The sequence below is a fragment of the Clytia hemisphaerica genome, unplaced genomic scaffold, assembly GCF_902728285.1.
Source record: "Clytia hemisphaerica strain Z4C2 unplaced genomic scaffold, Clytia hemisphaerica genome assembly, whole genome shotgun sequence".
In the NCBI taxonomy this organism is placed as follows: domain Eukaryota; kingdom Metazoa; phylum Cnidaria; class Hydrozoa; order Leptothecata; family Clytiidae; genus Clytia; species Clytia hemisphaerica.
This window is the reverse complement of record NW_027103283.1, coordinates 179,265-189,598: the sequence shown is the minus strand read 5'-3', so window position 1 is coordinate 189,598 and position 10,334 is coordinate 179,265. Positions and strand designations below refer to the sequence as shown.

The window sequence follows — 10,334 nt, the reverse complement described above, 5'->3', positions numbered from 1 at the left end:
TGATGGGCTACATCAAATTAATAACTCCCATATGGTCCCTCACTCCAGCCTTAAGCCTGGGTTAGCACTCCTCTCTCACCAAGCTATAGGTAAATATTTCAGAAGTGACTTTGTCCCTACTTTGATGATATGTTTGAGTGCGTTTTTAGCTAAGCTTAAGCTTTAATTCCGAATCCCCTCCAGTTTCACCAATTCATGATTTGGCCTCGCTATCACGTGTCACAAAAACAATTGTCTCCGACAAGTCAATTACTTTCCTCCGTTTTATTGACAGCCTTACCTCTGGGTCCTGCTAAATTTCCTGAGATAAAAAAATCTGTCATATGAGAAGCTTTAATTCGTAAATGAAATGTAGCCGGCCCCGTAGCAGGCCAGAGGTAAGAGATACGCAAAAACTGATTCAAAATTCGGAATCATCATGAAAACTTGATTAAAACAAGTGAGAGAGAGAGAGAGAGATGTACCATCCCTGCAAGGGGAATTGGCCTAAGAAATAATAAAAATTATGTCCTAGGAAAATCATAGCGCTAGACATGAAAAAGAAATTCAAGTAAAAAACTAGAGAAATAAACTCTATACATTAGCAATCAATCCATTCCATTTCATTCGATCCAAGGCATAATAAAACCAATTACTTTTCTCAATTTCACACTTTTTCAAACATTTGAAAATACCCCGACCATAAGTGAACTCAGGGGCTCCTTTTGGCCTTTTGGAACAGACCCAAGACGACAACATTTTACGAGGTAAACGATCATATTTCATACGTGTAACGTGGCCAAGCCATCGGAGCTGCCGTTTGTAAACATAACTGTCAATCGATAAAAGATTTAACTTATTCAGTAACTCATCATTAGTTAAACGAAGCTCGAAAACATGTTTCATTGTAACACCACACATCGATCGAACACATCGTCGGTGGAATACGCGTAGAAGGTTAAACAATTTTTCAGTTAGACACCACGATTCAGATCCGTATAAGAGGATTGGTAAGATAAGCCCTTCGTAAACAGAACTTTTGACGGATAGAGATATGTGTGAGTTGGACAGGACACTCTTACGTAAAGCTCCGAATGCGTTACTAGCCTTACGTATTCTATTATTTACATCCGCTTCATCAGTACAGTTCCTCGAGAGTATTGTGCCAAGGTAGCAAAACTGATCGACGATCGGTAAGAAACAGTTGTCATCTAGGCGGATGGGCTCAAGATTTGTGCTATCAAAAGATTCAGGGGTTGTGTAGAGCGTCCTTGGTGCTCCAACAAAAAGAATTTCAGTTTTCGAAGGCTTGTTTGGGTTTCGTACATCGCCTATGTGCACTTCCATTCCGAACCTCTGAAAATGCTTTATGAGCAACGGACAGAAGGTTTCAACATCATCTCTGGATTCGAATAATACTGCTGTATCGTCAGCATATTCAGAATCGTCGAACGGGAAATCATCCCCTTTGGTGGTAGGTTTTCTCCCTGCCAGAACAAAGTCATTTTTGGTACGGAAAACGCATAACGGACGGTCAACGCTTCTTCTCCAGGTGATCATTACGGCGGCAATGAAAAAGGTGAACAGAACGGGACCGAGAATGTCACCTTGTTTGACACCTATTACACAGTTCAGGTTATGGGTTATGTCGTCAACTGTAAATTTGACATTAATGTTATTGTGAAGAGATTTTAGGATAGAAACGAGTTTGAACGGAACTCCAAAACGATCAAGGATACGCCATAGTAAGTCTCTAGACACTCTGTCAAAAGCTTTCACCAGGTCTAAAAACAAAACCCATGTTTCCTTGCTATGTTCTCTCCTTTTTTTGAGTGCGAGCTTGACGGCAAAGACTGCGTCGCAACAGCCTCTACCAGAACGAAATCCACACTGGGCCTCATGGTCGAGGCTTTCCATTATTAAAACAAGTAGTTACCATTAAACTTTTCATTCAAAGTTCATTCAAAGTGAAACATTTTCAAATTATCAATTTGCCTTGGTTTCGAAGATTTTAGTAAAAAAAAGCCTCCAATACCAGGCCAAGCGTGAGAGCTGGGACAATAAAACGAATTTCAAATTCGGAATCTGCATATGAAAAACTGATTTAAAAAAGATATCACATCACTAGAAAGCTATTCAAAATGGAAAATTTCAAAAACATTGACTTTTAGCGATTTTTCGAAAACAGGGTCTCCGGTAGCCGCCCAGATGTAAGAGATATGGAAAAACGGATCTTAAATTCGTAATCAGCATGAAAAATTAATTTAAAAAAGATGGTTGAACTCAAAAAGAGTAATTTTGGACCCCCCCCTACACAAACAAATTGAGTGCTCTAGTTTAGAAGGTTAGAAGGATTAGAGTTTTTAAAGAGTCTTAAGACTTAGAAACGTAGGATCTTAGAATCTAAAAGCTCGAAAGTTCATTAAGGCTCATCAGAATATAGCCTGGAAGTCTCTAAACCCTCCCAAATTGAAATATTCGATTCAATTATAAATAGACAGCCCAGAATTTACTAATGTGAAAATGATTTTTGTAGCGCAGTTATTGAAGGAGTTGATTTTCTGTCTTCTTCATTCAATCTTCACTTTCCGCTTTTATTGAGTTCTTTGTTCGTCTCCACTGAAGATTATTTTGAGACAGATCTTAAGAAATCCGACAACCAGATAAAATCGTAATCTGTTGGAAAAGTTTTTATAAAATGGAGTCTTGTAAATTAGGTCATGTTAAGGAGGCCTGGCATGCCACAATTTCTCCATATTTCTTGCGGACATCATCAACCATCTAGGAATGCACTTTGAGTCTTTTTAAAGATACCGCCAGTTCTAAGGATAATAAAGACATACCTAACAAAATAAAAAAGTCATTAATTTTAGAAACTTTTGATCCCACTTTCCTTCGAACTGTTTCCTCCAGAAGAAAGGGAGGTTTCTGTAACCAAGTGATATATGATTTTCGAAAAGTGAATCTATGCTATGCTATATGCTTATGTTCTTATTTCGAATTTTTCATAATAAAAACATCCTGCTTGATTACACAAAATTTCAAATCCCAGATTAACTATTTTCAAAACCTGTCAAAATAATGCCAAGATCTCGGCCAAGATGGTGTTTGACACAAATTCGTCCTTGTTGATTAGTCTAGACTAGTAAACTAGTCGTTGAAAACAGACCCATATACAAAAAATCAAGCTCTAAATAAAAAGAATGTATCGAAGGGGTGAAGTTGCGTCTCTTTTCTGAATTTCAACGACTAGAAGCTACTTCCCTCAAAAAACGTTGTTTAATTTTACAACTTTTTTTAGGTTTTTGAGAATCCATCCAACTTTTTTGACTAAATGATATTTCATAGTAACATTGAACATGGGAACATATAAATAAATGAGCATTTCTAAAAACGCAATAAACAGAAAGAAAAATAAATGCAATCCCGCACGGGTCAGACATACAGAAATCTGTATGTCTCTCCTTACGATTTTAGGTGAAGAAAAAAAGGCGTTGGAAGTAGCTTCTAGTCGGTTATTTTCCTTTTCTCTCACGCGCGCTGAATATTTAATTAGTGTTTACATTATTTGATTAACAGTTTTATTATTTAAGGTTATAAGTAATAACCGACTAGTTTACTAGTCTATGATTAGTCCTGAGCCAAACTCTATTGAGAATCGCGTATAAACTAAGAATGTACACATTTTTTTTATAATCAACCCCAATTTTCGGCTAAAGGTTGGAGTTGCAAAGGGTTTTCCGGATTCCAGCCAAAAAGCTGCTGATGGATTTTGAGGCAAAATTGCCTAGCAACTACAAAAGTTTTGACTTTTTATCTCGTTGTATGCCCAAATCACCTCAAATTTGGTATTCAAATACCATCGGTACACATTTTAATGGCAAATAATGCCGAAAATGCCTCTATTTTTTCGTTGCTTCCCCGGTCAATGCTCAGTTTCAGGGCTAGGTCGCAAATAAGGCTTAGTTACTAAATTGTTGGCCATTCTCAGGGCTGGATCTTCAGTTGCTTTAAAAAAATGTGTAGACTCGGTGAGCAAAACGGGACCTTTTTGTGATATGACGTCAAAAAGAGTGCAAGTTATCGTTTGTGAAAAATGAACAATTTTTTTCCTTATCAATTCAAACTTTATACTAAATGTGCATGAAAGAAATATTTAATTTGTCATATGCGGTCTACATATATCCCAATAATTATAAAGTCGTGCATGTAAAATGTATAAAGAAAAATAATTCAGGTAAAAAAAATTAGTAAAAAAAGCTAAAATATAATCTTAAATTTTAGTAGACGCAATAATGGCACAAGGGTTAGTTGTAACTTGTCTCTGAGTTCTGTAGAATATGAATGTTTTTGGCGAGTTTTGTAGAATATGAATGTTTATTCTTTTCTTGGAACAACGATGACAGGACGATCCGAGTGGTGCAACACATAATCACTAGTGCTTCCCAACAAAGCACGACTGAATGTACTCAGACCACGTTGCCCCATCACTATCACTGCTGCATCGTTCTTTGCAGCGATCTCACAAATCAACTGGCCTGGTGAATGATGTGAATCCGTCAGCAATACTTTGTAATCACAATTTATGCGATTCACGCAAAAGTCCTTGTATTTGTTCATCAAAGCATTGCTTTTCTCGACACTCTTCTTGATGGAATGATGATAGTCTTCTGTGATGGGTATGGAACCAGCCTTCAACCCCATGGAAGGGAGAGACGGCATCTGATGGACGTGGATGATACCCACTACGTCACCTGTACGGTGGTGGTTAGCTGCATACCATTCGAATGCTCGCTCACTTTCATTGCTTTCATCAACACAGATGCAATTTAATCGACTCATTCTGTATTTCTTTCAATTATTTAGTTCACTGTAAAGAGAAAAATAAAGGCAAGTTGAGCATTTCGTTCCGAATTCTAACTAAAAATCTACAGCCCTCTTCATTATTGCTGGCAGGCTAGAACAGGTAACGTCATTATGAAGTTCCCCAAAAGAATTTGCCAACAAGTCCTTAACTAGTATTTTTTAAGTAATAGCAATAATAAATAAATACTCAATAGGTCATATTGGGTTTATTCAGATTTATTCAGTTTTACACTTCAAAGAAGCGAAAGACCCTTGTCGTATACTCCTTAATGAATTAAATTTGTTAATAACAAAAAAAATTCACCGTGGTATATAGCCAGGGAATTCAGGCTGCTCATTCATTCGCTGTTTTAGAGGTATTAGCATTACAAAATGTGAAATAATGAATTTCAGTAAACTTTATATCTCTCAGTAAAACATAGCTCAATTTCTTTGTGAGCTGCTGGTACTTTTAGTTTAATGAAATCAATCCTACTTTCACACCCTTCAGATGCAACTGTTATGATCACGAGGCAGACGGATTAAAAACATTTGCAAAGAATAGTAAAGTTTTTTTACTGAATAAATAATATTAAACGTAGAAAATAATATACAAATTCAAAAAGAAATAGGTAAAAAAGTACAGTGTAATAAAATAAATTATATAATAAAACAATCATCATTCTAATAAAATATAATTTCTGACAATCATATGTGTATACTCTTGGAATAAGCGGGGGGTTTGGCAAAAATCTCAAAACTTAATAAGCGGGGGGTTGGAATAAAAATGTCCTGGGTGGAAAATTTTTGAAAAGGAGGCTAATACAGCTAAATTAGGACAAAAAAGGGAACTTTCAAAAACATTTTCCCAAAAATTAATAAGCGGGGGGATTGGAATAAGAATGTCCTGGGTGGAAAATTTTCGAAAAATTAATTAGCGGGGGGGGGGGGGGGGCGGCTATTAAGTACCCGAGAGTAAAACAAGAAAATTAAGTTCGGATAAAAGGTGTATTTAAATATTCACATAATATTCACAAAAAAATTATTCAAAAATCACATTTCGTCAGCTTCCTCTTTGGAAATTTTGACCAATTTTGTGATTGGTCTTTGAGGAGACGAACAACCTCCAGTGTGAACATAATCATGGTTCCATGATAACAAAACATAATCCCCACTCTTCAAACCTTCCAAAACAGCTTTCCGTTCAGGTGTTAAGCCAGATTTTTCCACAGGATCAGATGGTCGTACTCGATAGTTTTCTTGTTTCTTATCTCCATATTCTCCAGGTTTTTCATAATTCAAATATTTCACGACAGGGAAGACCGCAATAATACCACCATGGCCGCATCGATCAGGGCAACGGCCTGTTAAATGACGGCATCGCATATCCTCCAATCCACCAAATGTGGCTACAGTTTCATGTTTTGACAGTAAATCTCTTTTTTGCATTTTTGATAATTATTTTGACCTAGTAAACATACGAGATATGAATGAAATTATATACATTGGGAGATAAAAATATCAACAGCTTCAGGATTTAGCTACCACTGTCTCACAGTATGATCACAAGAAAAACAATATAACCAATAAAATGAAATAAAGAAATTATGATTGTGTAATTTAAATTTGCTCAAGATTTACTAGTTTGATTGAAGCTAAAGGGTACCTAATTTATGCAAAATAAAGTATAAACTAGTATAAAAACATACTATTAGATACAAAATTTTGTGCATGATACGTTAGCGTGGTAATATTTTTACAATTCATAAATAAAAACTGCTTTATCAAAGTAAATTTGAAATTAATTAAATAAGTAAACTTCTCAAGAATTCTTGTCCAATATTAGAAAAACAGGTCAACCATTATCCATGCTAGACAGTACAATTGCAACTTTGAAAGAGTAAGTTCATTATTGTCTTAAGTTTGATCTCATTTGTCTCATAATGAGTCTCCTAAAATAATAAATTCTTGATTATTATGATTGATTATACAATGAAAAAAATCAAAAATATGAAAAATGCCTCCCAAATATGAATAATCATAACAATTTTAATAACGCGTCAATAATTAACGATCATAAAGTGTACAAGTGTCTGGTAAAAAGATAGTGCTTTAAAAATATTTGTAAATTTTTGCGTCTATGATTATCTATTCTAAATCCTGGTCAATATTTACAGGAAAGGAAAAAAATCACATTTCATCAGCTTCCTCTTTAGAAATCTTGTCCAATTTTGTGATTGGTCTTTGAGGAGACGAACAACCTCCAGTGTGAACATAATCATGGTTCCATGATAACAACACATAATCCCCACCTTTCAAACTTTCCAACACTGATTTTCGATCAGGTGTTAGGCCAGAAATTTCCACAGAATCAGATGGTCGCACATGAAACTTTTCTTGTTTTTTATCTCCATATTTTCCAGGTTTCTCATAATTCAAATATTTGATGACATGGAAGACTGCAAGGGTTGCAGCGTGACCGCATTCATTAGGACAACGTGATGTTCGAAAAAAACATGGCCTATCCTCCAATCCATTAAATGTGGCTACAGTTTCATGTTTTGCCAGTAAATCTCTTGTTGACATTATTATTATTTTCAACTGATAAACATAAAGATAACAATGTGAAAAGTGAAACAAATTTCAACTTAATATAGTTTTACGTTTATTTCTCGCTGACCCACAAAATTATTTATGAGAAGACAAAACTAATACTTTACATATAGCTTTATAATTATATCAAAATATGCACAAGAAGATATTCGCCCTCTTCAACATGAAAATGACCAGGCCTAGCAATACTAGAACTTGTTTTAGAATTAGAGCTAGTTCATAAATACATCTAAAGTCTACTTAATATATAATCATCTTAAAAAAAAAAAGTAATTCACCAAATTTACAAAATTTATTACATATAAAATTATCAACCTTTTTTCTATTTCTAAATTGTTATAACTATTATGATTGTGAAAACTTTATGTTATGAAGCCAACAAGACCTTATTCAATCTAACACTACCCAAAGACTATTGTGTTATAATAGATTCCAACAATTTAAAGCTAAAAAATCCCATTTAATCTGTTTTTACCCAGTACCCAGAGCATCAAAAGCAAGAAGGTCCATGTGCAACAATGATAACAGAAACAATAAAAAAAATCCCAGGCCATATTATAAAACAATGATAGAGAAATAAAAATCTTTTTCTCTAATCAGTGAAAAAGTTACATTTTGTCAGCATCCTCTTTGGAAATCTTGACCAATTTTGTGATTGGTCTTTCTGGAGACGAACAACCTTCAGTGTGAACATAATCATGGTTCCATGATAACAACACATAATCCCCACCTTTCAAACTTTCCAACACTGATTTTCGTTCAGGTGTTAAGCCAGAAGCTTCCACAGGATCAGTGACCCTAACATAATGCTTCTCACCTTTTTCATCTCCATATTCTCCAGGTTTTTCATAATTCAAATATTTGACAACTGAAAAGACACCATTTGTTCCACCGTGACCACATTGATCAGGGCAAAATGCAGTCATGAAAAAACATTGCTGTTGTTCCAAACCATCAAATTTGGCAACTGTTTCGTGTCTTGATAAAAGATCTCTTCTTGACATCCTCTTTGTGATAAATCTAAATCTATATTAGCCTTTATTTTCACTGCTATTTCTATAGAAAGCACATAAGACAATTCTCATACTAAAGTCATAGGTGCAAGAACCTTTTTTGAGAGATATGTTTCATATAGATATAGACCTTTTCCTAATCACAATGTCTGAATAATTTAAAACTTCAACATTAAACAATTACACACTCATAATATAAATAGGTATAACTAGAAGTGTGTAATAATTTTTTCATATCGTTGTTTATGATGCCGGATTGATCTGCTGTTTTTTATTATTCAAAATGACATTGTGATTACGAAAATGTTAAAGAATAGTGTATTTTGAGGTATTCTTTTAAATATAAATAAAAGTTCTAGCTTTCAGAAAAAACAACATCATTAGTCATTTACAAGGTTTTATTAAAATAGCGTAGCATACTAAGTGAGACTCTCTAACTTGATACACAATAAATTTTTTTAATTAATAACCAACAAATAACCATTCAATGACTAATACTGATAATCTAGAAAGCAAGTCTACCATTAGATAGTCTAATGTCAGTCTACCATTAGATGGTCTAATGTCGACACTCCTCTTCTAATTTCGACATCCTTCTTTAGAGATAGGAGCAATAGGAAGGTCGGAAACACTGATGGACTCCTCAACTGATGCCTAAGCAAAAAAAATTAGTTTCAATCAGGGATTCTGACCTTCCTATTATTCATAGTATCTCTAAAGAAGGGTGATGAGATTAGAACAGGGATGTCGACATTAGAACAAGTTACGGTATTCTAGATTCTTGAGTAATTGTTAACTGATTGTTTTTTCATCAATTGGCTTTTGAATGTGACCTTAGAGCCAATCGATGAATAGCCAAGGCAATTTAGCCTCCCTTGAAATCCTGATTATCGATTGTCTATCGATTGCCAGAATCAATCGATATCCAATTCACCTTTTTTTTTCAATTGGAAAAAGTTTTTGAAAATGATTGTATTGAGTGGGAGAGTCTGGACTAGACCAAAGCTGCAGCAATATACACATTTATGATTTAGCCTCCCTTGAAATCCTGATTATCGATTGTCCATCGATTGCCAGAATCAATCGATATCCAATTCACCTTTTTTTTTCAACTGGAAAAAGTTTTTGTAAATGATTGTATTGAGTGGGAGAGTCTGGACTAGACCAAAGCTGCAGCAATATACACATTTATAATTTAGCCTCACTTGAAATCCTGATTATCGATTGTCCATCAATTGCCAGAATCAATCGATATCCAATTCACCTTTTTTTTCAATTGGAAAAAGTTTTTGTAAATGATTGTATTGAGTGGGAGAGTCTGGACTAGACCAAACCTGCAGCAATATACACATGATGCAAGGCTCGATCTTTGAAGTTGAGATTTGTCATTTGTCATACAGAGGAATATACAATGTTTTCCCTATGACAAAATGGCCTATCTTAAAAACAGAACAGAATTGAAAGATTTTGAGTTTTCCAAGGCACTTATTTTTAGATTGAACCTTAAAATCATCTGGAAAATGATATATAGTCTAGAAGTATGAAACCTCGACTATTCAAATGGAAATACAGAAACAAAACCCACAAAACGAAAGGACAAGACAGATCACAACAAATATCTAGAATGAATATCCACAAAAAGGCTATGGAATGAAATGGAAAAAATATGATGAAATCAAGACCCATCAAAGTAAAAAATAAAGATCTAAAATGACTGGAAGAATGTAACTCGAGATGGAAATAAGTAGCAACTCGATATGAGTAAAAAGGAACTTTCTCAAAACACATGAAATGTTCTTCAGTTTTCAACCTACACAGGATTTCGGCTATTTACAAACATATCCTCCTCTATGATTGAAATAGGGTTGTGCAGATAGGCTAAAC

At 34.6% G+C, this 10,334-nt stretch overlaps 4 protein-coding genes across 4 annotated transcripts; all 4 read right to left on the bottom strand.

Moving 5' to 3' along the window:
• Window positions 1-4,298: 4,298 nt before the first annotated feature.
• Window positions 4,299-4,923, bottom strand: LOC136805059 (uncharacterized). Its single transcript, XM_067061612.1, has 2 exons — window positions 4,912-4,923; window positions 4,299-4,830 (listed from the first exon to the last, which is right to left on the bottom strand). The coding sequence occupies exons 1-2, from the start codon at window positions 4,921-4,923 to the stop codon at window positions 4,357-4,359; spliced, it is 486 nt and encodes a 161-aa protein (XP_066917713.1). The 3' UTR covers window positions 4,299-4,356.
• Window positions 4,924-5,877: 954 nt separating this feature from the next.
• LOC136805054 (uncharacterized) lies at window positions 5,878-6,273 on the bottom strand. Its single transcript, XM_067061598.1, has one exon. The coding sequence runs from the start codon at window positions 6,271-6,273 to the stop codon at window positions 5,878-5,880; it is 396 nt and encodes a 131-aa protein (XP_066917699.1).
• Window positions 6,274-7,014: 741 nt separating this feature from the next.
• LOC136805044 (uncharacterized) lies at window positions 7,015-7,410 on the bottom strand. Its single transcript, XM_067061586.1, has one exon. The coding sequence runs from the start codon at window positions 7,408-7,410 to the stop codon at window positions 7,015-7,017; it is 396 nt and encodes a 131-aa protein (XP_066917687.1).
• Window positions 7,411-8,045: 635 nt separating this feature from the next.
• LOC136805035 (uncharacterized) lies at window positions 8,046-8,441 on the bottom strand. Its single transcript, XM_067061574.1, has one exon. The coding sequence runs from the start codon at window positions 8,439-8,441 to the stop codon at window positions 8,046-8,048; it is 396 nt and encodes a 131-aa protein (XP_066917675.1).
• Between the last annotated feature and the right edge of the window lie 1,893 nt (window positions 8,442-10,334).

What these genes read in the sequence shown, in the direction of transcription:
- LOC136805035 (XM_067061574.1), bottom strand. Translation starts at nt 8,441, where the DNA reads ATGTCAAGAAGAGATCTTTTATCAAGACACGAAACAGTTGCCAAATTT.
- LOC136805054 (XM_067061598.1), bottom strand. Translation starts at nt 6,273, where the DNA reads ATGCAAAAAAGAGATTTACTGTCAAAACATGAAACTGTAGCCACATTT.
- LOC136805044 (XM_067061586.1), bottom strand. Translation starts at nt 7,410, where the DNA reads ATGTCAACAAGAGATTTACTGGCAAAACATGAAACTGTAGCCACATTT.